The sequence below is a fragment of the Penicillium cataractarum genome, assembly GCF_028827025.1.
Source record: "Penicillium cataractarum strain IBT 29864 chromosome Unknown utg000001l, whole genome shotgun sequence".
Lineage (NCBI taxonomy): Eukaryota > Fungi > Ascomycota > Eurotiomycetes > Eurotiales > Aspergillaceae > Penicillium > Penicillium cataractarum.
Window position 1 is genome coordinate 4,195,300 of NW_026622737.1, and position 24,436 is coordinate 4,219,735.

A 24,436-nucleotide genomic window follows, 5' to 3' on the forward strand; every position below is an offset into this window, starting at 1 on the left:
CCCGATCAGTCCAGGCCGCGGGGTAATGCTGATCAACCTGATTCTGTTACTTCCATAGAAGGCCAAGGCGCCTCGCGTGGTATCATGGACTCTCTCATGCACGATTAACTCAACTTTAGTGACGCGGGCCTCTTTTCCAGTTGCTCACATGGCATGAGTGATCGTCTCTACCTGTTAGGAAAGATCTGCGCTGAGCTGGTTCGTGCTTCCCAAGTCGGGCGCTCCTGGACCTAACCAAGTTGAATGTAAGAAAGCTGCCTTGTTAGCATTTTTGACAATTGAATGTTGCTAGAAACAAGGGAAAAGTTACTATACTTACTCTATATATCCCTCAAACTGCAACAGAGAGCTCGACACCATATTCTTACGACCTCTACAAGCCTGATATAATCGCACTGAGCCGCAAAAGCAAGAGCATCGACTTACCGAAATGAGCGACAAATAGCTAAAATCAGGGCCCTTCACGGAGCGAATAGGATCGAGGTTGATAGATCCAAGGGAGACTTGACCAGGGGCCTTCTAGCTGGTAGGGCTGTCCCTGTTGATCATCCAGTGATAGTCTGAAGCCAAGAAACTGGCGCAGTATGTCAAGTGCCGACATGCATTGAGGATGCCGGTAATAGCTAGGTTGATAGAAGCAGATCGATCGACAATGGAACCAGCCCAGGGGCTAGACTAGATACCGCGTTGAACTACTCGTGACTAGTAATTCTGCGGCATCATGCATGTACTATGGACCTATAGTAGATTGAAAGCAAGATGAAAGTAGATTATATGGAGACATGTCGAGATATGCGGGAAATACCCTACATGGTTCACATTTGATGTTTATCTCAAAGTAATGGCATTTTTATATCAGTTTAACCAAGGGTTTGACCATGCTCGAGGAACTGAAATCCGTGGATTGCCACTCCATATCAGGTCACTTCAGTCATGCGTCATTGGGGTGAGCGGGCGAAAACTAAAACCTCCTCAACTTTGTCCTCTTATGCAATATAATGCCTCGAGGTATTTTTGTGAATATGCTTTCCAGGTTGGATACCATGTCGACCTGAGCATGGCTAGTGAAGCCCCCGTCGTCGACCGCTCTTCCGTGGATCCCCGATGCGACAAGCTCTTCCGTGAAATCGAGGCTAAATTCGATGCTTCAAATATTCCGACCGACAAGTGGTATCTCACAACACTCGGTGCTATCATCCCAAGCGCAGAGCCATGCATGGCAGGTCAATTATACCTGTACTTGCTCAGCCAGCCTCCATACTCGACACCCGACGGGCGTAAAACCCTGACCCTCCGCTTTCATGAAGTGATTCTCAAGGCTGTGGCATTACTGGGAATCCCGAAACCAGCCGAAGCTACCATTGCCATCGCTAATATAGAGCCAGTGGACCACGAAGAACTACCCTTTAGTCGAGAAGGATGGCAATGTGACGAAGCAAACCACCAGCGTGGGATGTCGTGGTTACAAAAAATATATGCTCAGAATACGCCTGCCCTACTTGATTTGTTTAAGAAGCATCGTGACTTTGGAGCTGCCGTCTGCGACATTGCTTATGGCCTATGTTTGTCTGATCGTCAGATTCTAGATGATATGGATACGGAGCTTGTTGTTTTGCCTGCTGTGATGGGTCAGAATCTTCCGCGGATGACATATTGGCATATAAGGGGCTGTAGAAGAGTTGGGGTTTCCAAAGAGGACGTTGAGATGCTCTGCGAATGTGTTCATGCTGTTGCGCATGCCTGTGGAACGGCGCTAGATCGCGTGCGGGATATGCAGATCGACGAGGATGGGATATGAATGTAAATACTGATATCTTTACACTCCATGTATAGATCTGCACGATGCTAGCAGCTTTGGAAATTATTATTAACTTCAAACGTCGAGGTCTTGAGAGTCATGGGAGATTCAATGTGCAATCAGACTTGGACGCAAAGAAGGTTTTATAGTGGTCGAGACACTGGTTGCAAGCATGATGGACGCGGTAGAGCAACGGAGGAGGAAATTTAATTATGATCTCACCACGAATATTTAGAATGAACTAAACTGCTCAGATGCAGTTCCATCAGAACATCAAAAAGCAAGAGTCTCTGCAACAAAACGCTCTGGATATTTACATGGTTTCCTAATCGGGACACGATTACATAATCTTCATTATCGACCTACCTACAGGTGGACACCGACTCGTGCCGCTTCGGGAGAGTTGTTTACGCCATTGCCCCGCGGTATTTGGTCTACTTGTGTACATATCCCCTACTCATTGCTACCTTCGTCCTCGGGGCATTCCACAAGGGGCGCCCTCTCCCCCTCCCTAGCGGCACGCGTGCCCAAGACTCCATCGTTCGAGTACGCCATGTCAATCACGTCGCGCAGCCAAAGCTCCTCCCCCGACATCTTGGGCCCTCCAGGCGATGCCGACTACCTTATTTCGTCCCCTATAAAACCCTTCACGGGTCGCCAGAGCTGGCTGTCACCTGCGACCGTGAAACGCCAAAGGACCCCCGCGAAACGGCGGCGCGTGACGCTCAGCCCGACGAGAAGCGCGCACTCGATTCGCTTTGACGATGTCCTCCTCCCTGGGTCGCCTACAATGAAACTTGATAGTCGGCAAAGGTCGCTTTCGCCGGAGAAGTTTGGACAAGATGGAAACGTGAGCCCATGGCGGATTCGGGTCACGCTCGAGGCGACGCAGGACGAGGACAACCAGGGTAACTCGAGCCCGTCGCGGAAACGGTTAAGGCCCTCGACGGTGACAACAAAGGTTCCCTTGAAGGACGACGGGAGTCCTCTGAAACAGAAAACACCTGCGAAGCGACGCGGCCGTCCACGGAAGTCAGATATTCAGAATGGCTCGCCATGGCCTGGAAGTCCAGGGAATACGCCAGGGCCGGCGGGAACTACGCCTAACAGGAGAGTGGGACAGCTGCGCAAGAATACGCCAAAGCCTCAGCCGCAAGTAATCTCGATGCTAGCAGACGACCCAGAAGATGAGCCTGAAGACGAGCTACAAGACGAGCCTACTCCAACAGTTGAGCCGACGCAACAACATTTTAGTCCGATGGATATAACAGCTGATGGCAGCGCGAACCCCAACCGGCAATGGAGCCCGATGAACCTTGCTACGGATGGAGCATACGATAGCGATTCCCTCGGCGCGGATGATTTACCTGTCGCAGACCTTCGTGCTCCAACGCCAGCGCATAGGCAGACCCAAGAAAACAATCCAGGTCATGAATACGGCAGAGCTACCTACGATACCCCAATCATCGGTGCTACCGAACACCATTTCCTCGATAATGATGAGAACATACATTCCACTCCTTCCAAGATGCCATCGCCTACACGAGAAAGACTGGAATCATCCGCAAGATCTTCCCGCCTTGCCGGAAGCACCGTGTCTCCACGTACCTACCCGACTCCAACCCCGACTTCCTCGCTGGCCGATGAAGATAATCAACCCGGGGAGCAGACCCTGGAGGTTCGAGAAGAAACGCGACGGACAAGCACCGATCAGGAGCCCCAGACCGATCCCTTGGCGGATCCTACGGACGAGCATGTTGAATTCGACTCTATCATGGAGAGCGAAGGATTTACTATGGTCTCTCTTGACACATTGCCATCGGCGAAGCAATATGGTCTCGGATCCAGCGCTAAACTCAATTCAGATGGCTCCGGAAAAGAGCGAGAAGCCGGACGCATTGGCGACCGGCTGAAGCGTAAATTGTCAGGAACAATTGACAGCTTCCGAAGTGATGCGCAAAGCTCGACAAGGCCTAGCCAAGTGATTCAAACCCACTCTCCTAAACCACATACCCTAGCACGCAGCAATCCCAAGCCACATACTGTGAACACGCGAGCTCCAGTTCAGGTTTCCTACCCCGAGCTTCCTGTAACGCGTTTGGCGGAGAAGCCGCTAGACGACACACCGAGACGGACTCCCATCAGCTTGGCCAGGGTAGTCCGCGTCGGTATGGCACTCCAAGGCACCTTCAAGCCCGGTGAAAATGAAGTCCCGGGAAGCGGCAATGCGAGTCGAAAGAAGCGACTCGAGGGCGTCTTTAGCAGCTTTAGCCCTGCTACGCAGCGAGAATTGCGGGCTGCTCTTGGAATCGGCCAAGAGCTCGCAATGCGCCAAGCACTAGCAGCGGAGGAGCGAGCTAGAGAAGCCGAGGAACTGGAGGACGAAAATGTCCCTGTGAATGATTATGACTATCCGATGGAAGAGCCGCAAGGAGGCGACTTGAGCGAGGGTGATGAGGAGGTAGAGGAAGAGGATGATGAGCCTATGGTGGTATCAGTCCAGCCTCGGCAGAAAAATTCCCCGCCAGTCCACAGCTACGACATTGCAAGGACAGAGCGAGAGCAAGAGTGGCAGCGGGAGCGCGAAATTGTCAGTCGCCATGCTAGGGACCCGAAAAACTCAGAAAGGCTCATTTACATTGAGAGTGATGAGGACATCCCACAAGAGGAACCCAAGTATGCCTCTGGTGGTCATCTGGAAGCTGACGTTGAGTCTGTTGTCGATGAACCCCCGCTCGACGAGGAGCCATTTGAAGAGGAGCCACTTGACGATGAAGTCCCTGATGACGCATCTTTCGATGAACAGCCTGAGCACCTCTCGCCGGATGTTGTACCCCTTTCCCAGCCTGTCGCAACCCAAGCGTTACACATGGATGAGGAACCTATCTACGAGGATGATGACGACGGCTCTGAAGACATATGGCGACAAGATACTTTCCATTCTGAGCCCGAGCATGCACCTGAACCGTTTCAACCACATGATCAAAATATGGAGTTGGAGCAAGAGGCCTTGAATGATGACGATGGTGATGATGACATATGGCAACTGGAGGCTAGGGATCAAAGCAACCTCTCGCAACATTCCCAGAGTCGGGCCGAGAAGGACGTTGTTCAAGTCCCTTCTAGCCCCTGGAGAAAGGTTGCGAGCTTTTCTGCAGATCACGATCATTTGAGCTCTTCTCCAGCTTACGTGACCGTGGAACACAACGATGGGCTACACCAGGTGCCGACACATATTCGAAAGCTACGCGATCAGGATGTCGATCTGTCTGCAATTCTTGCAGAAGAAGAGACACCCAACCGTGCTCGCTACTATAACGGCACAAGCACGCCTCGAGAGCTGCCTAACCGCCGACCTGGAGCTCCACTTTCCTCCGCCATGAAATCTGCAAACTCCACGCGGAAGACGGGCCAACGGGTGCGCCTGCAGCCTATCCCCCAGTCTAGCCCGGAAATAGGCTCGGAGGCAGAGTTCAGCTACTCTCCTGCCTTCAAACCCAATATCTCTCACCACGATCCGATCGAGGTTGAGGCCGACGAACCAGGGAATTTCTCTGATCGTGCTCACGAGATCGAACCCGGTTATACGGATGCAGAAACCGCCACTCCGAAGCCTCCACGCCAATCAGACCAGGATGCCCCGGCATCAACTTGGTTCCAGCGAATTACCAGTCTCACCCCCAGGTGGCTGAAAGCGCCCAACAGAGATGATGATGACAGTTCCAGTTCGGCGGCAGCTTCTGAGGACGAATATGAAGACGATGACAAGGAGAATCAGGTGGAAATTGCCAACATCGAGTTAGCCAACCATATTCACGAAAACTATGAGCAAGCACCTCGTTCAGACCGTTCAAGCATGTCACCTTCAAGATACTTGGAAGAATCGGCCAGTCCACCGCAGTTAAATGGCCATGGTTATGTGCCTTCCATTGAACAAGGCGATGAACATTCTTCCGAGCAAGGTGACTTTGATCATGTGCAAGACGATGTTCCAAAGGACCATGCAGAAGGCAGCACTGCCCAAGATGATGCTGTGGAAGACGATGTTGTCGAGGCCGACCCTATCGAGATGATCAACGGCGACCATGCCGAATCAGTATGGGCCAGACCTCTACCAACATTCGGCTACTTTTCCGACGACCACTACAAAGCCCTTCGGCGCATCTACCGAATGACAAAGCGCTACCCAGAGCGCTTCCCCTACTACGACTCGCCAGGGCGTGCTGAGATCATCGGTGATTGGATCTGGACTTCGGACGGCCATCATGGGGTCCCCATCACCGAAGTACAATTTGCCATCATCGACCGCTTTGTGCATGACCTCTCACGCGCCGACGTTGCGTATGGTGGAAGTGGGCAGGTCGATTGGACCGAAGCTGACCTACATCGGAGATTGATAAGCATCATTATTGGCGAGCAGATCCGAGAGAATCAAAAGGCCAAGTCGGCCCGGGGAGTGTCTGTTGATACATGGCGTTGAGTGTGTACAGATGGGGATGTATACATGGGTTTGATCTGTTTTCCCTTTTGTCTCTTTACTTTTTTGTCTTGGAGTAGTGTTGGGGTGTTGGGGCTTTGGGCATTTTGGATGGAGGCGTTGGTTTTTGTTCCAACGCGGGTACCCTTTGTCTTCTTTTCTTTTTGTTCTTTCATGATTCCCTCACGGTTTTCTTTTGGGCTGGATTGTGCCCATCTTGTTTATGGATTTGACTGGTATTCAAGCACATTGTATGTAACAGGGGTTAACCCCCTTTGGCCTGGACTATGCAATTTGAACAATGACCATGTCCCTGAAGTGGATCCTTGGGCCACTGCGAACATCTTGTATTGAGTTTCAAATGCTGCAACTTTGTCGGAAAGACCTGGCCACGAACGCTCGGATCGTTCATCATGCTTCCTTGTTTTCCCGATGGCCAGCAAGGCTAGCCTTGGAGTGGCAAACAAGTAGATACTTCACTGCGGTTAACCATCTGATAATCTATGATTATCTCCAGCCATACAAGCCATCTATGCCATCTACTTCCAGATGGTATTGACCATCATGAAACGCTCATAAAATCTTCAAGAACACAGTATCCTCCAAAACTTGAAATCAAGAAAATGTATGTACAACCACTTACATCTTCGAGGTACACCCGCACAACGCTCAAGCTGGGCAGCCGTTGCAGTCTCGACCAAAGCTGCAGTCAACACTGGGGGGCTGGACCAACCATAGACGCCGAAAATCTCGTGTCTCTCGCGTGGACAGCCAAGTAGGAGACGTATCTGATCGAACCCCACTTTGGTGTAAATCGCCGCTGCATGATCGTTTTCGTGTCTGGAGGGATCGGGTCTGGCTAGAACTATAGGTACAACGCTTGAGAAACGACGAGAACATTATAAAAGAAGCAGGGGTGGAACAACTTCAGGGCGAAAAAAAAGAATGCATGCTCAACTACTCCTCGATTCTCATTAAAGATACTTCTTCTTCTTCTTTTTCTTTCTTTTCTTTTTCCCCCCACGCCTTCCATGTCCCCCCAGCGTGCCCATGTCGGTCCTGACTATTGTACACCGCGCTTTCCCCTTTGCCCTCCCCTGGAAGCGCCGGTCCTCCACCGACAAAGGGAAAGACAAAGAGATCGATATCGAAGTATACACTTCCGATCGTGACTCACACGATCACTTCCATCTCGGCACTCTCGATGCCGATACCCCTACCCCAGGCACGGCATCCCTGCATTGTGACGTCTCGCACACCTTGCATATAGCGGTGAAGCCGAGCCCGGACCATACCACGAGTCCGGAGGATTCAAGCGAGTCATCTGGAACGGACTCTGATTCTGAGTCCCAATTCGAGAATGATCACCGCCGTCCCTCGCATGGCAGTGCGTCGTCCGCGCGGGCGCGGCTTGCTCGCGTGGTTAGCTGGGCGAGTATCGTTCGAAGTCAATGCCGCTGGACGAATGAACAAGAGAAGCAGCTGCTTATGGCGGAGAAGCAACTTGCCAGATGTCAAAAGGCTTGGAGCTCAGAGCAGGAAGTTTGGATTGCCTATGTACGTGTCTTTATTCTCTTCTATTTTGATTTACGCTTGTCTGGGTGGAAAGTAGATAATTGTTTCTGCCAAGACATCCACCCCCATACATACAGACCATACCCCTGGACCCCCATGGACTATCAAGAAATGAGTTTGATTCTAATGCGCTTGCCACTAAACCTAAGATTCATGAATTGAGTGAAGAGAAAGCTGCCCATGAAGGGTTCATGCTGATGCGCACCAGACAGCAAGAGGAAGAGAGAAATCAGTTCCGCAAGGCATGGAAGAGACGTCGTTCGTTGGAGAATGCAGTGACTACCAAGGAGGAGACTGCGATTACAAGGAGTGATACTAATAGGTTTATTAAAATTCGTCGACTGCAGAGATATGGACACTGGGGGTCTACTTTGGCAACGACGGAGTCGACTGTGTTGACATGTCAGGCTTGAAAGATGCTGCTACTCGGATAATACTTGACTGGAATATAATCAATGGACTAGGATTTCTAAAATATATGAAAAACATCCCACTAATCGTTACTCTATATACTTCTCGTGATTACCACTCTACTGAACGATAGATGTCTTCCTGCCCTTCGCCTCATCCTCGTCAGGATGAGGCCACTTCCGAAACAAATCAGCAACTATATCAACCGGCGCCGTCAACAATCCCACCGCCGTCTCAAACGGCGGCTTATTCGGCGCCGTAGGATGCGACCTCGACGGCACAAACATCTTCGTCCGATCCAACGACCTACTCAACGCCTCACTCTCCGCCCTAGAAAGCACTTCCTCCAATCTAACCAAATCCTCTCCCTCCTCCTGCTCAATATGTCGCTCCAAATCCTTCAACAGACCCTGCAACGCCGGCTTAAACTGTGCATCCGTCGCAGACAACCCCTGAAAGTTCTTCAACTGCCGCTTCATATCCTGATGTTCGGACCGGTTCTTGTCGGCGAGGTCTTGGCCTTGCTTGACGTACTTGGCTAGTGCGGGGTAGACGACTAGCTCCTCGCCGATGGTGTGTCGGGCTAGTTCCCAGATGAATTGGTTCTTGTAGCGGGTTTGTTCGTCTGGGTCTGTGGAGTGGAGGATCTTGTAGATGTGGGCTTCTAGTTCGCGGTGGTCGTGTTTTATGGCGGGGAGGATGCGGGTGTGTGCTGCTGGTGCGGCTGCGGCGTCTGTAAAGGTGCGTAGGGGAGGGCCGATGTTGCCACGGAAGAATGGGTGTTGGGATGGGCCAGAGGAGGTTGCTGTGTCGCTGGATGGACGGGGCATTGTGGGTGTAGATGCGGATGTAATTATGAAGGGATTGATATGTTTGTACATGTAGGTTGGGATTATGTATTTAGTCGTTTGATAATGGCAAAAGCAAGAGTCTTAGATGAAGTTGATTATCAAGACCGGCCTTTATTTCCGAGTCTTTCATCATGATGATATTGAGCCCTAACTCGGGGAATAGAGCTGGGAGGCGCCATCTGCCAGTTTCCACGGACTGACTGTGGAAGTGGCAACGGTTAGCTATGAACTGAGTTGTTTCTTATTGGCTACTATGGAAGTATACACTTCGACCAGCCTTGAAGTATAGAAGTTCCTTTACAAGTTCAATGATAGATTCCATGAAACATTTAATTAACAAATCAAATAACAGTTGATTAATATAGATCATGAAACCCGAAATCATAGACGTTGTATACCCTCCCATTAAACTAGCAATATATTATAAATCAAGTCCAAGCAACCCAGAAGCATCTGTGCATCACCGAGATCAACCAAAGACCAAAGCCCTCACTTCAATACTCTCCCTAGGCCTCGCCCCCTCCGGCGTCCTCACATCCGTAAACGCCGTATGAGGCACCCACTGCGCAACATCCCCATCCCTGAACCCCTTCGAATCCGAACACTTAAGCAACAACCTCTCACTCCCCGTCATCCCAGACCAATAAAACCACCTCTGCCCAGGATTAAACTTAACCCCCATCGTCTCACCATTCCGATTCGGATACCGATGCTGCACAGCAACCAAATCAGTCTCCTCAACCGACTGCGCAGACGCAAACGCCAACGGCGACGACTGCACCGGGTCCGCACTCAGCGGTCGCCAGACGTTAACGATTCGGTAGCGTCCTTCTGCTAGGGCTTTCGCTTCGGCTTCATCGGTGATGTGCAGGTTTACGCGGGCCAGGGCTGCGGCGGCGGTTTGGTCGACGTGGACGCGGTTAACGGGTTGACGGGGGGCACCCGTTTTCGCGCGGCGAATTGTGTGGTCGAAGAGGATTATTTTATGGGCATTAGGGATGTGTTGTAACAGCAGTGCTTCGACTTCTGGGTAGTATTTTTCGCGGATGGAGGTTTCCGAGTCGAAAGTTGCGTATGTTGTGGTTGAGGGGATGTTTTGGAGGGCTTGGAAGGAGTCTTTGTCTAGGGTGAAGATGTTTTCGGTGCCGCGGATGTCGGTTAGGGAGACTACTTGCGTGTCGTCGCCGTAGTTGCGTTGTGGTTGGCCTTCTGGTGGGGATTCGACGTAGTTGAAGGGCGCGGAGTTATCTGCCGGAGGGGCGTAGAAGGTGAGAGAGGCGGTTGTTGGGCCCCGAGGTATGTAGTCTGATGCTGCTTCTGCCCGGGTAGCAGTGATAGTTGAAGTGGTGGTTGTGGTAGTAGTCGACATATTGTCTTTTTATCGAGGTAGTTGCGGAGTTGGTATGCCGAGTAGTTGATATAGTTGGAAGCAGCAAGTCAAGAAGTAAAGATGCAGAACACTGCAGATAGACACACTCGATGAGAATCTGCTATCTTCAACAGGATGCAACTATCCTCTTAAATATCCCCCGTATCAACAAAATATCCTCGACTGACAAAACACGAGACAATTAGTGATCAAACCCGTCATCGTCGCATTTGTCATCTCGGCGAGAATTGCGGAGAAGTGACCACTCAACGGCCACCCTCGATTGCGCAACGCAGCCGATGACTCCATATCTCTCCGAAATCACCTCATTTCGTCAACTTAAGCTTGCCCGATCTCCGAGTCAAACCGCTTTTCTGACGCACTCACAAAATGTCCTTACTGTAGTTTCGTAGATTGACATGAATGATAGCGATAACGTTATCCAGCTTATCAAGCCGATGGCGTCATGCCGATGTATCCCTGATTATTCAGGTGTCAACCGCTTCCGCCGGATTCGATAGCCACTACAGTAGTATAGTGTCTATCAAAAAGCAATGTGTAAGAGATGGAGAAATAAGAATTGGAAATTCAAGCAGGCAATACCTGCGGGGAATTCCACCACCAGAGAAACAAGACTAGAACTGGTTCTCAAATATGAACATGAAAACATGAGAATCCAAAATTTACACCAAACGCCAAATGCCACTCCAAACCCACCCAACTCCCCACGAGAACTCAAAGCAAAGAAAGAGAAAAGAGACACCGAACTGAAGCCGCACATAACACCGTGGGAGACAACCCGATCCCTATCCTAACATATACTCATGCAACTATCACACCGTCAACACCCCCACGGATCGCGACCACCACTGAGGCGACCACTCTCAGTGATGGCGCGTCCGCTTACTGCTTCGCTCGCGCTCCATCCCGACGGACGGGAACATCTCCGCACCAAGATTAGGTCGTGCGGGCTGGAGTTGCACCCCGACTACCGAAGGGAAGTCAGGGTGCAGCGAGGTGAAGCGGTCGGGGTTGGGCGGTTGCCCGTTGACTGGCTCGGTCGGCAACGGCGCCACGACCAAATCGATAAGGGAGGAGTCAATCCATCCCACCGGCTTGCTGCTGTGTAGCCGGTCTACTCTCGACAGGTCGTCGTCGACCTCCTCATTCAGGAGAGAGGTCAACGGAGGCGCGTTACCGTTCGGCCGAGCGTGATAGTTGGAGAGCACATGGTAGGGCAGGGCGGGGCGCGTCGCGTTTTTATCGGCGAGATCGGCCAGAGCGCTGAGAGCGCTGTGAGCGGCCGTGCCCCGGGTCGACCGGGTAACGTGGAAATTTTGGCTTGCAGTGCGCATCATATCTGCAGCACTGGGGGTCCCGTTATCCTCGTGGCCGGTGCCATCGGGTGTCTCCTCGGTTTCGGTGTTGTTGCCGTTGGTCACGGCACCAGCGCCCTGCTCGGCCCGCTTCGACGTAGAGAAGAAGTGGACGGTCGCGACATGGGCCTGGTTTGAGTGCGCACTGAGCTCCTTGTCGGTGAAGAGGGATTGGATCGAGTAGGTCGGCGCCGCCTGCTTCTCCAGGTATGCCTTGGAGCGCTCGGCCGGGGTGGTGCCGCCGGCCTCCCGTACTGGCGATCCAGTCTCCTCCTCTGGCGCCTTGCGCTTGCGCTTGTTCAGCTCAGAGACGATGCCGTTGCCCAGCTCGTCTAGGTCAACCCGGTGACGGGTGTGACGAGTCTTGCGGTTCCCGTGGATACCGCCAGGGCTGGCAGGGTTGGTTATGCTGAACTGATTGGGATGGAGGAGAAGGGCGTTGGTATCGGCGATATCCAGCTGCTCCTTCTCGCGCATCAGACGAGACCTCTTGCTGGAAATGCTTTGCATGAGGCGCTCGCGCAAGGTGCCAGAAAGATGGTTGAACTCTTCCTTGGCAAAGTGGACTCGGAAATCGTACTCGCGACGGTGTCGCTCGAGGCTGTTCTGGTGTCGGTTCTGCGCAAGACAATTCCATAATCAGTAACGGCAGGTAAAGGACAGGACCAAAAAATGTAATGCAATGCAGCATCTGTGCGTCGTGTGAAGTAAACGAAAGAAAAGAGAACATACCATGATCTGTGCCAGGTCTGAATCCTTCTGCTCCTTGACATTATTAATCTCTTGAACAAACTTGGAGTACCAAGTGCCAGACAGGGTCGCCATCTCCTTGGCGAATTTCCCCCACCAACGGTCTCCTCAATCAGATTTGCAATGTCCTCAGAAGAGTCTGGCAGCGGGCCAGACTGGTACGGATCAGCGTTGTTGATGAGAGTCATATCGCACTGGAGGGAGTGGAGTTGCTGTCGGAACTGGGCGTCGCGGTTTTGGGAGAAAGTAGCCGTCAAATCGTGGAGTCGTTCCTGCAGGGCAGTTCGACGTTTATCTCTCTTAGAGAGAGTCCCAGATGCACCGGGAGGACTGGCTGAGCGTGTGCGCGAGGTCAGACCGCCATGGTAGGCAGGCCCGCCGCCGGGGGATTGGGGCCCTGGGGAGTAGGCCATTGAGTTGAGTGAAGAAACAAGATGTGAGTGCGGGAGGTGATCGGGAGGAAAAGTTGATAAATGCAGCCAAGATTGGCTCGAAGGAGGATGTGTGGGAGCAGCGCGGGAGACGGGGAGAAAAGAGTTGAGGAGGGGGAAAAGAGAAGTTGTTCTGTCGTCAGAAAAGCAGACGGCGCTGAAGCATGGGCTACTTTCCCGGGCTGGCGGTAGATTGTCGGATCAAAGTTTGACCGGAACGAAGCATAAAAGTGTGGAGTTGAAGTGGACGGTTTGGGTAGTGGAGAGGAGGAAAGGAGGATGCTTAAAGAGCTGGATGGGGCAGGAAAAGAAAGCAACCGTTGGGGTTTTCTAAGGCAGCTGGTCTTCGCAGGCAGCGTGTACGTGTTGTTGTCTATTCTGATGGTTGTTATTGTTCCGAGGCGCGTGTAGGAGGAGCGTCCGATTAACCGCGCATGAGCAGGCATCATGCAAACTTTCAGTACCTTCCCGATTGGAAGAGACTGCAGCCTTATGACGCCTGCTCACCATTGCCTACATAGGATTGCGGACGTTAAGTAACAAAAGAAGAAGGGTGGTCAAGGATGCCATACACGCTGTCTACGTTAGGCTGCCTGATCAGGCGAATCTCCACAGACCAATCTCGATACAATCTTTACGAATACTCTTCTAGTTGTTCTTCAAAAAAGCCTCGTTCACATACTCGACTTGATCATGTATTTTATGTCGCTATATTCATCGCCAGGGATCTAACAACCGAAACCATCATCACATCTTGATCTGCCACAGAAAAGAAAACAAGCACCAACATCATGGGTATTCACGTTCGTTTCAATCCAACCAGGGGAAATGCAAAAGGGGACACCAACAACTCGAGCCCGGGAAAATAAGGCAGCGAGACAAGAAAATAGAAAACATCCAACTCCCAAGGACCACTCGCCAGGGTCCAGTATGACGTTCGTTGCAGCCTCAGGCCGAGGCTGCCGGGGTAAAAAGAGAAAGAGAGAGATTTTGGCTGCGCTTTAAATATTCGGTATGTGTGTAAGAGAGGATAGGAGAAGGGAGGATGTGTTATCGGGGGAGCGGTGGTAGGTATTGAAGGGAGAGAGGAGGGTTGATTAGTGGCTGCGTCGGATCACGAACACACCCAGCTCAACACCATCCCTAGGCTCATTGTCCTCGCCATAGTGGCGCTTGCGGATGCCGTCGAAGATCTCGCCCAGAAGCATGGAAGAGGTAACTTCCTTGTCGGGCATAAGACCGCTGGAGCCACCGGTGGTGAGGGCCTTGCTGATCGGTGGACGGCGGCCATTCTGGCAGTACAGGCTCAGCACCTCCTTCATCCGGGCCTTCTCTTGATGGATATACCATTCCACCCAGAGATCACGGTCCAGATGGGCGCTGGCCTTGCCGGCATCCGCAACGTGGAACTGCGAGGATGAAGAACTCAGATCCTCGCAGAGGGCAACGATGTTGGCCTTCATCGTGGCAAAGTCGTCCATCATGGAAACAGTTGAGAGCTTGCCCAGATAACGGCCCACATCGGCAGAGAGACCATTGACTACGACCAGCTGGCGTAGCAGCGGGTCAAGAAGGGGACCCAAGTACTGGGACTTGAAGGTCGAGGCACCCTTCTTGGTGGGGTAGACGAAGAGGAGAGAGCCGCCGTCTGGAGACAGCTCACAAAGACGATCGACTAGGAAAGATGGGCGAGTAGCGCAAAAGACATCGCGGTACTCTTGAGCAGATGGTGGAGGGAGGTATCGCTCAAGAACGGAGATATGAACACTGTGGGGTGGTACAATGGGCATCGGGGCGTGTGCAATCTGCCGTTGGATGGGCCCACGGTAGTCATGGTAGGCACCTACAACGGCAGCGCTGGAAAAGACAGTTGCGTTGAAGTATTCATCGGCAGCGGTGGGGGAGTGAGGGGTACTGGGGGGAGAGTGGGGGAGGTTGGAGAGACTGAATTGTTCGGGGACGGCGTGGGTGACATTGATATAAGGGGAGTGGCCGGGCTGTAGGTGGTTGTGCACAGATCGGACAATGGAGTAGAAGATACTGTCGTTCCTTGGGACAGAGATCGACTGGTCGGAAGGTCGTGGGTATGGAAGTGTTTGCGAGACAATCTTGACGGCTTCCCCTCGCGGGTTAGAAATCCCCAATGAAGATACTATCGCAGTCGTTAGTCACTGCCCGGGAAAAAAGCCACTCAAAACGCTGAATGGTGCTTGCTTACCAGTCACATTGATGCCATGGTCCAGCCACGATCCTACATCCTGTTGCAAATCCATCTCGTCCTGAGGACCGGGACTACCACCCGAGCTCGAAGACCCATGAGTAGACCCGTCGGACGGACTGCTCAGAGTGTCCGAACGACCCGTCGACGAAGTATCTATCCCGGGACCCTCATCCATCATGGCCGAAGAGCCCGCCTCTTGGTGCGGTTGATCATCAAAGAGCAGCATTTCCGACTGGGGGTTCCACGCAATGTGGCTATCGTCCTCCGGCGGCGTAGGCGGCAAAGTAGCCGGGTAATCCGACTGGAAAGAAGATGGAGGCGAATTCCACGGCGAAGAAGATGCTGAAGGAGAGCGGGAATGAGCCGTCAACGGTCTCGGCCCGCGAGACACGGTGGTGGACAAGCGCAGTCGGGAATCGGCCGAGCGGTTTCGAGATGGCAAGACCGGGGAGGAGCTACGTTGGTCCCAGGAAGGAAAGTGGACAGCCACACTGCTCTTGGATAGAAAGCGTGAGACGGGGGATGGCTTGGTTCGTAGAGATCCTTGAGATGCTCTTCGACGGAGCTTAGCTGGACTGGGGCCCTCGTTAGATGAGTCGAGCGCGGCGTGGTGGGAGAAACGACGGTCGGTATCAATTTTCAAGGCAGCGCGAGAGGTATGCATGTTTCGGTCGTCTAGGAGGGCAGTTGCAGGCCCACACCGTCCATTGCAGTGCTGTGAATTCATCCAGTGAGTCCAGTCGGTCCGGTCGGGAGGGCGAAGGGCGACAACGGACGGCATGGGAATAGTTCCCAGCTGAAGAGAGAAGACAGAGGGAGGAGGCGGAGGGGGGTGGAAAGAAGCGGGGGAGGGAGTAGAGCGATGAAGGACAGTTGGAGGATGACGACGAAGGATATGAAGCAAGAAAGATCGGAAAAAGGATTGAGAGTTGAGGGAGTCGACGAGTTGAAGAATGAGAGTAAGGGGAGGCGGAAAGGGAAAAGGGCGAAGGTAGCGGGTACTTGGCCAAAGTATGACGGGCACAGCTGGAGGAAAGGTACTCGGTACGTGGAGAGTCCAGACTCGGGCAGATGGGGCAGGTTCTAGACCTTCAGTCATCGAGTCATCGGATCCAAGTTTCGTCGTGGATTTCCGGGCATTATTGAATCATTATAATAAGAGTCCACCGGATTCACTCGATTTCAATCTTGTTGCCTTTCATCTTACTTTTCTCCCCGACATATTGCCAACTCTCAGGGACCATGTCTCGTACATTCAAATAGGACGCCCAGTTCTGCACGATACAGAGAGAACGGAGGCTACGGCAGGAAAAAAAAAGAGGCCCAGTCTAGACACTTGGTCTCAGGCGGGTGGGCCCTGTGACTAGACCCGTGATTGGCTGATCAGGTGCCCCGCCTGGCCCCGTTGGGTGGTGGCTTTCTGGACCAAAAGCCTGGCCAAGTCCCACTCGGGGGCGATCATCCTTTTTATGTACGACTGTACAACAATATAATCCTCATCATCAACTTGGGTCGCATCATTAATATGAGAATGCCCCCTCTCGAAATCTCTTCACTCCCGGTGGAGTGATATGAAACTATGCTCGGTTATGTATCTATGCGCCTCACTGTGACCTCCTGTCATTATCTGAACCAAGGGCCTTCTAGTTTGGTCTCCTCCAAATCTGGGTCCCGATTAATCCGAGAGTCGCAACGGCAGTACATACTAGAGTACTAGAGTACTTTGCATATTATGTACTATCGGTCCTTACCCACGAATGATATACAATACTTACATGCTTTCTGTGCCTACCCAACTTTTCTTTCAAATCAAAGAACCCAAATCATCATGTATAAAGTACCTACCAGTAAATCACTTTCTATGCCGTCCTCCCCGGTCTACCCAATAATACCTTCCTGGCTCTTCGACGTTTCCGGCCAGATCGGGCGACCTCGCCACTGAGGGGTTAGGCCTCCCTTGGGTTTCCTGCATTTTTCTTTTTCCTTTTGGCTTCGCGAAGAGGATCCCAGTAGCCAGGTAATGGAGTTGGTAACTATCTCCAAGGTGTACAAACTCTGGCTGTTTATTACCTTGTGTAAGTGTGCCCTATTCCAGTTACCTACAGGTATCTATCTCCTTTGACCGAAGCGGAATTGGTATCCTGGTGACCATCTCGACTACGTAAACACAGTGTTAGTAGTTAATCTAGTTTGACTGGTCTTCATTTAATCAATTAATTCACTCAGTCACCTGGCGAATGTATGACTTTATTAATACCTGACCACTCCTCTACTGTAAATGGCTTTGCTAAAAGCTTCAATTGGAAACAGATGCGTAAGTACTCGGTACTTTCTCCCCTCCTTAACTACCTCTTAGTTCTAGCCTTCTACGCAGTACATACCTACATGCATCTCTCTCTTTACCAACGATCCTTCCCCCAGAATCCTTTCTAGACCCTTGCCCCTCCCTCAACGATCGGATCAGTCCGACCGAGTGGACACCAAAGCGCAATGACAGGGACCCCCCCCCCCCCATAGTCTAGTCCACACCTCATTCTGCAAGTATTAAATTAGATTAAACCCGTCCATGCTAATAAATTAATAACCTGTCAACTCCGTAGTATAATTTCACGATCCAACAAAAATCGAGCACCCTATAGTAGTAAGAGTGCGACCATTAGTTACAATAACACCCCGCCCTTCAAGGTTTCAACCGTTTAATTTCCACAGTTGGCCGTGATCTGGTTCGTCGTCCAGGGTTATCTCCCTGGCTCCACCGAGGGGTCTCGGATAGAGTACACTCTTGCCACCACCCGGCACGGAAAACGTGTCAGCTCTTACGTGGGAGAGCTTGGGACACGAGGGATGGGAGGCGTCGAGGATGGAGGGGTGACGAATGCCCTGCAAAAGGATGGATTTTGCTTATTTGTGAGAAATATTACTATCTGGTTTGCTATTGCTAGGTGGGTTGGTATGAATATATTCCTAGAGTTCGTTGTTTTACCCACAGTACTCAATCTAGACACGGGAAGATGTGGAAATTGGTGGCAGAGTATACGGTGTAGTGGGGGAGAGTACTCTACGGTTGTACAGCATTCAGTTGAGGTGGGTTGCAGGAAACGGGATGAGATAGCAAGATTGGTATCATTATCATTATAATTAGTATTATAATAAGCTGGCGTGTAGTAATTGTCACCATCACGTCGAGCACAATTGCAAACGCTTGGCAGCATATAGCATGATAGCTGAGATGGTAGATAGCAGATTGTTGATGGTTGACGCTTGGCAGATTGCACAAGACGACCTCCATTCGCGGTTCGACGAGTCTGGCCCGCCGCCGTGCAACCCAGATAGCACACGCTGCCCCAACATGTTCCGTGATCGAGGGGGATTGCCCGCCCAGTTCTCGGGTCATGGTCGCGTATCCATCACTACAATGCAGGGGGTTGCGGGTGCAGCTGTCGCTGTCCGTCGATCCTTGAGTCGCGAGAACCCTCACGGTCGCAAATCGGTAAGGGGGGAGGCCGGGTGCGGGGATGACGCCATGAGTCTGCGGCATGGAGAGACTTGGGTTGTACATCCAAGAGAGATCCCCGCAGTCCTGGGACTCCGTTCCACGGGAAAATGTGATCAAGTATCTTTTCCAGGAGTCGTGGCCAGACGCCAGAATGTCTCCTTTCACGGTAAGGGGTTAGGTGTCAAGATGAGTTGCACCGAGGTGTTCATGTTAAATGGATATGGGCATGTAATACCATGCCCATGATTCTCTGCGACCCCACTCATGAAGTCATAGAACGGCGGCGAGGCTGATTCGGGGTGCTGCCACCCAGTGGCTGACGCATTTCCCGAGAGCAGTTCCACGAGTTCCAGACCAGCGACGACCGATAACGCTGCTCCTCACGGCTGAGACGAACTTGTTTCCGAGCGAAACTGGAGGGTTTCAAGGGGATTGTGCAAGTCGACGCGGAACGTTCGCAGACGGTGGTAGAAGTCTTGGCGAGTGTGGGAGTCGCGAGGGTCGGGCTATCCAGTGTGGTGCGGAGCTCGTGACACTGACGGACCAGCTGCTGGACACCGTCGGCCAGACGGGCAGCGCGGTCCTCGATTTCGGGCCAGAATGCGTCGCCCCAGAATGGATCCTCGCGCACGGCGGTCTCCAGAGCGGCCAGCCAACAGTCGAAGCCGGAGCGGGGGCCGGCTAGCAGGGCCGCGACGGTGACGAAACGGATAGTGGGTTCGGAGTGGAGGACATGCAGGACGATACAGGCCGGGCACCGCGCGGTCAGGTACCAATCGTGCTCTTCAATCAGGATACATGAGAGCCAGGCAAAGGCACTGCGGGCTTCGCCCCTGAACGCACGCTCGGGCTCGGCGCCCTTCTTGTTGGGGAGTGCGCGGGCAGCGACTCGCTCGGCTTGGTGGTTAATCAGGAAGAGGGGAACCAGGAGGGTGTGAATGATGTCGCGATGGAGGCGGAAGGACTCTTGATCGGCGGAGCTGCACGAGTGGCGGTGGGTAGCGCAGAAGCTGGGTCCTTCCATACCGCAATCTTGGCGGCGTAGTTGCTCCCGCATGGCGCGAAAGGCCTCATTACGTTCCAACTGGAGGAGATCGTGGGTCGAGACCCGAAAAGGGGAAGTAGCTTCGTAGCTCGACATGTTGGGCGAGGTCGTGTGTGTGTGCGTGTAGTATATAATGTACTCTCCTTTTTTTGGCTTCTTTTCCTGGGAGGTTATAGCGACGTGATCGATAATGAGGTCGGCCAGATTAAAGAATCATGTCGATAATATGCGATCATAGGAAAGATTGGGCCCTAAGGGGTAGGGTCAGGGGGGTAAAGAGGAAAGGAAGTAAAAGAAAGCGAGATCGTGTGGGGGGGGGTCTTGGGTCGCCGGATGCGGGCAGGACGTTATTATAGTCCAAAACCTGGTGAGCTTAAAAGGTCCCAGGCAAGGAAAGGGGCCCCCTTTGAGGAAACGTCATGAGGGCGAGTCGATGGGGATTGCAGATCGAAGCGCAATTTGCCTCTGGAACGGGCGCCAGGCCAAGCTGGTCCAGGGTCAAGTCCAGGGTCGACGCAGTCGATCGCAATGGATCCGGGTCCACTGCTGACGAACACAAATGATATTGCATAGTATAATTGGCGGAGGAGGTCGGAATGGGTGGGGGCAAGTGGAGTGGCTTCCAGAGTCTGGCCGGTCTGGACGAAGTCTCTTGGAGTTTCTTTGAAGTCTCTTTGGGTGGGAAGGTGGGATGGTGGTGGTGTGCTGGTGCGTTGCGGTGGTGAAAAGAGGAGATTATTGGGGAGAGTTGTGTTTGGCGGTGGTCCTGACCGGGCCTGCTACCGTGCCTTCGTGCCTTTCTGAGACCTTTCTATACTTAGAGATAACAGTCCTCTACCCCCCATCCACTCAGCATGTCGTATTTGCCCTATCTATCAAGCCCACCGACTCCAAGACTGACTTGCTGATGTCTTTGACTTCGGGTATCTAATCCTGACTCGATCACCGTGCCACCAGCTGTAACGATGCACCATCTAAACATGGATGCCCAGTGCCAGCGTGGCCAGGGTCCGATCCTCGCTACTTGTTCTTTGATACTCCAACGATGGATACATTCTCCAATTTAATAGGCAGATATCATGAGCTTGATACGGCGGAAGCAGGTCGAGCAGCTCCCTCCTCCCGATCGGCAAGCCCACCGCGGCCCAAGGCCCCCTCCATACCCAATAACATCGGCGTCTGCCGGAGGCCTTAGTGTCCCCGATGGTCACGATATCTCGGTCGCGGGTGAACGCTATCTGACCGCTAATCGGAGAGGGGATCCTAAAGATTCCAGACTCTAGAAGCCTTCGGTTCAAATTCGCTGAGGGGGGTTAATCCCTCCCGACTAAGGTAGTGGATAACGAAGGACTCCATCGGGCCATGCTTAACAAGTTAAAGATTGGCAGGGTTCCTTTGGCAGCCCCGATGGGAATAGAGTAAGTGGAAACACACACAAATCTTCCGCTTCGTCCTTTATTGTGCGAAGTAGATTATTTGTCGTCGTAATGTTTGCCTCTCCTTGGTGCGACCATGTGGTGATCCTCCATTCCGATGCGTGGTGGAATGGAGGAGATTCGTCAGATATCCCTCCTTTTTATTAATAGTAATGATGGCACAGGGGCCGTGGCTTGGAGAAGAGGGGAAATGAGGAGCAGCGGGAGAAATCCAAAATGTAAAATGAATTTCAAGTGGAACTCGGCAGACTCCGGGCTGATCAAAAAAAAAAAGATTGTGGTCCTGTTGATGTTCGGCGAGGAGAGTCAGGATTCTATTAAATTGAATGGTCTGGTCGGCCACGTTCCGATGCTTATCGAGGAGAAGCTTATTCTTTGTGTGATTAGACTTCCTCAGAGCCCTGGAACGAAGTGCTTATTTGCTATCGAATCTCCTCTCCCCAACATCGTTTTAAGAGAATATGAAATTTCTATTACTTACTCCCCTCTTCTCTACTATCTCTTGTAGTCGTCATGACAGCACGCCATATGATGGCATACATACCCCATCCGGAGTACATGCAGACTCCACGCGGACGATGCCATGCGGGCCACTCGGATATCCGCATTTCCACTGGATTAGGATTAGGGCTAGGGCAAGTCTAGAGCCGATAGCGGCGAGATACTGGATCTAGAGCAGGGGCTGCTTTATTCATGTTAAAGTTGGCCTTTTAGAAATAAAAAAGCCGATTATTTAATGATTCACCAGCCAATTAGACGATTGTACTGCATCACATCAAGTCAAATCTCATGAGAAATTGTGGGTTGGGTGGCTACGCTGCATGAGATGATTGTTCTTTAGGGTACCTAAAGATATACATAGAAAGATTGAAGAACATTCAGGATCAAATTCTAGGAGGGAGTAGACCTTGACCTACCAGGGAAATAACCAGAGATTAACTAATTGTACATGAGGAACTGAGATAAACTCGATGGATCTCACACCTCGTGCATGAGATCCTGGCGGTGAGAGATAGCCATGGCAGAAATGGCCAATCACCAATGTAACGGTGTGGGCGGTCAAAAACAGGCACAAGCCTTTCGGAGCTTCCCGTTCTCCACCAAACAATTCAAACGGTCGACAATTGCTGGGCTTGGGACATTATCTAGTCTATTCGATATGCTACATGCTGTGGCCTGTCATTGATGTTGATCTATACAACAGATCGATCTTCGTTGTCCTCAATCTTCAATGCCCGCCCTTCACCCGGATAAAATATCCTGCCTTCTGCCCGGGCCCCCTGGCATGTCGCGGACTAGGGCCAGAATGAAGGCCCTGGGCACGCTAGTTGGGTAGTGGCTGCCACTGCAATCTGCGAACACCGGTTGCCAAGGTCTCTGATCCAAGTATCTGCCCCTGCTCCTGCCAACTTTTGGTGCAGTTGCTGTTTTTTCCACTCTTTTGTCTTGATCTGCTTTGATCGATTCTCAAGCCCCCCAGGTGGTTCTTTCCTACAAACACGGCCAGAGACTGCCAGAGACTGCCCGCGACTCCCTCGTTGTCCAGCGCAGAACTTCGTTCATTTCCTTTTTGCATTTCCAATTATTCACGCAGACCTCTCTACGAGTATTACGAATCTATACAAATACCCAATCGCAACGCATCTTATCATCGATCATTGATCATGCTGTCCTCCCTCGCGCTCTCCGCGGTCCCGTTGCTGCTGGCTGGCCTACAGGCTGCGACGGTGGGCGCCGTTCCAACCATCTCGGCGGTCGGATCCAAGTTCTTCTATGAGAATGGCACACAGTACTACCTCAAGGGTACGTTTGGGCAACCATCGCATCGCATTGCCCCGGAAAATCCGTGTTGCTAACTGGCCTGGGCAGGTATCGCCTATCAGTTGACTCCCAACGATCCCCTTATCGACACCGCCCAGTGCAAGCGCGATATCGTCCGCATGTCCGAGCTGGGCGCCAACGCCATCCGAGTGTACCACGTGGATCCAAATGGCGACCACACGGGCTGCATGACGGCCTTTGCAGATGCTGGCATCTACCTGTTCGTAGATCTCGATACCTTTACGACCCAAATTGAGCAGGTATGGACCACGGGAGTTATGGCTAGTGAAACGAGTTGACACTTATCATTGACGCTCGCGTATAGGAATCCCCTCACTGGAACGAGACCCAATTCGACCGTTTCAAGGAAGTCCTGGATGAGTTCCAACAGTTCGATAACACCGCCGGTGTCTTTGTCGGCAACGAAGTCCTAACCATGGCCAATGGCTCCCATGCTGCCCCCTACGTTCTGGCTGCTGCCCGTGATATCAAGGCCTACCGTGACCAGAAGGGTTATCGGGACATCCCAGTTGGCTATTCCGCCGCAGATATCGCTGACCTGCGCCCCATGCTCCAGAACTACCTTGCATGCTCCAAGAACGAATCGGAGCGCCTGGACTTCTACTCGCTGAATGCCTACGAATGGTGCGGCGAGTCTAGCTACGAGGTTTCGGGGTACAACATGCTGCAGAAGAATGCCACGGACTACCCCATTCCCATTTTCTTCTCCGAGACGGGTTGCAACACTCCCGCACCTCGTACCTTTGACGACCAGGACTCTATCTTTGGCTCGAAGATGTCCGGCACATGGTCCGGTGCGATCATCTATGAGTGGATCGAGGAGACCAACGACTACGGTTTGATCAGCTACGGCCCCTCGGTTAGCGCTGCGACCAACACCATCGTCGAGGATGGCTACACCCGCAAGGGCACACCAACCCCAGTGTCGCCTGACTTTTCCAACCTCAAGTCCCACTGGGCGACGCTGAACCCGACTGGAGTTGCCCTTTCCAGCTATAAGAAGGAGACGGCCAGTATCTCGGCCATGGAGTGTCCTGCTTACACCTCTGGCGGCTGGGAGGTCGATCCAAGCTCCTCTCTCCCCACTCTGGGTCAGACCTACAAGGAGGTGGTGTCTGGAAGTACTGCCACTGCTTCGGGCAAGGGCTCGACAGCCTCTGGCACCGGCGCCAGCTCAAGCTCTACCAAGAACGCCGCCAGCACCGTTGGAGTTCATGGCTCCTCGGCTCCTGCTCATCTGTTGACGATTTCTGTTCTGCTCTCCGCTGGCGTGGGAGCAATTGCCATCTGGCTGTGAGGGGAACGAGTCGACGTACACTGTGTACGTTGGTGACGACAGTGATGTGAATCCACAATTG

The 24,436-nt window shown here is 52.3% G+C and overlaps 9 protein-coding genes across 9 annotated transcripts; 4 read left to right on the plus strand and 5 right to left on the minus strand.

The window, feature by feature from the left end:
- Positions 1 to 1,057: 1,057 nt before the first annotated feature.
- N7496_001453 (uncharacterized protein) lies at positions 1,058 to 1,798 on the plus strand (the record flags this gene model as incomplete). The annotated part of the gene is made up of 1 exon (XM_056694384.1): positions 1,058 to 1,798. One exon carries the CDS (start codon positions 1,058 to 1,060, stop codon positions 1,796 to 1,798), a length of 741 nt encoding a protein of 246 aa, XP_056561113.1.
- A 553-nt stretch (positions 1,799 to 2,351) lies between these two features.
- On the plus strand, positions 2,352 to 6,278 carry N7496_001454 (putative AT DNA binding protein; the record flags this gene model as incomplete). The annotated part of the gene is made up of 1 exon (XM_056694385.1): positions 2,352 to 6,278. The coding sequence occupies one exon, from the start codon at positions 2,352 to 2,354 to the stop codon at positions 6,276 to 6,278; it is 3,927 nt and encodes a 1,308-aa protein (XP_056561114.1).
- A 1,047-nt stretch (positions 6,279 to 7,325) lies between these two features.
- N7496_001455 (uncharacterized protein) lies at positions 7,326 to 8,263 on the plus strand (the record flags this gene model as incomplete). The annotated part of the gene is made up of 2 exons (XM_056694386.1): positions 7,326 to 7,832; positions 7,928 to 8,263. 2 exons carry the CDS (start codon positions 7,326 to 7,328, stop codon positions 8,261 to 8,263), a joined length of 843 nt encoding a protein of 280 aa, XP_056561115.1.
- Positions 8,264 to 8,380: 117 nt separating this feature from the next.
- N7496_001456 (HHE domain protein) lies at positions 8,381 to 9,091 on the minus strand (the record flags this gene model as incomplete). Its single annotated transcript, XM_056694387.1, has 1 exon — positions 8,381 to 9,091. The coding sequence occupies one exon, from the start codon at positions 9,089 to 9,091 to the stop codon at positions 8,381 to 8,383; it is 711 nt and encodes a 236-aa protein (XP_056561116.1).
- A 490-nt stretch (positions 9,092 to 9,581) lies between these two features.
- On the minus strand, positions 9,582 to 10,481 carry N7496_001457 (putative methyltransferase; the record flags this gene model as incomplete). Its single annotated transcript, XM_056694388.1, has 1 exon — positions 9,582 to 10,481. The coding sequence occupies one exon, from the start codon at positions 10,479 to 10,481 to the stop codon at positions 9,582 to 9,584; it is 900 nt and encodes a 299-aa protein (XP_056561117.1).
- Positions 10,482 to 11,365: 884 nt separating this feature from the next.
- On the minus strand, positions 11,366 to 13,020 carry N7496_001458 (Sds3 domain-containing protein; the record flags this gene model as incomplete). Its single annotated transcript, XM_056694389.1, has 3 exons — positions 11,366 to 12,475; positions 12,590 to 12,649; positions 12,709 to 13,020. 3 exons carry the CDS (start codon positions 13,018 to 13,020, stop codon positions 11,366 to 11,368), a joined length of 1,482 nt encoding a protein of 493 aa, XP_056561118.1.
- A 1,115-nt stretch (positions 13,021 to 14,135) lies between these two features.
- On the minus strand, positions 14,136 to 16,040 carry N7496_001459 (uncharacterized protein; the record flags this gene model as incomplete). Its single annotated transcript, XM_056694390.1, has 2 exons — positions 14,136 to 15,190; positions 15,257 to 16,040. 2 exons carry the CDS (start codon positions 16,038 to 16,040, stop codon positions 14,136 to 14,138), a joined length of 1,839 nt encoding a protein of 612 aa, XP_056561119.1.
- A 2,977-nt stretch (positions 16,041 to 19,017) lies between these two features.
- On the minus strand, positions 19,018 to 19,896 carry N7496_001460 (uncharacterized protein; the record flags this gene model as incomplete). Its single annotated transcript, XM_056694391.1, has 1 exon — positions 19,018 to 19,896. The coding sequence occupies one exon, from the start codon at positions 19,894 to 19,896 to the stop codon at positions 19,018 to 19,020; it is 879 nt and encodes a 292-aa protein (XP_056561120.1).
- Positions 19,897 to 22,900: 3,004 nt separating this feature from the next.
- gel6 (putative 1,3-beta-glucanosyltransferase) lies at positions 22,901 to 24,375 on the plus strand (the record flags this gene model as incomplete). Its single annotated transcript, XM_056694392.1, has 3 exons — positions 22,901 to 23,039; positions 23,106 to 23,317; positions 23,383 to 24,375. 3 exons carry the CDS (start codon positions 22,901 to 22,903, stop codon positions 24,373 to 24,375), a joined length of 1,344 nt encoding a protein of 447 aa, XP_056561121.1.
- Between the last annotated feature and the right edge of the window lie 61 nt (positions 24,376 to 24,436).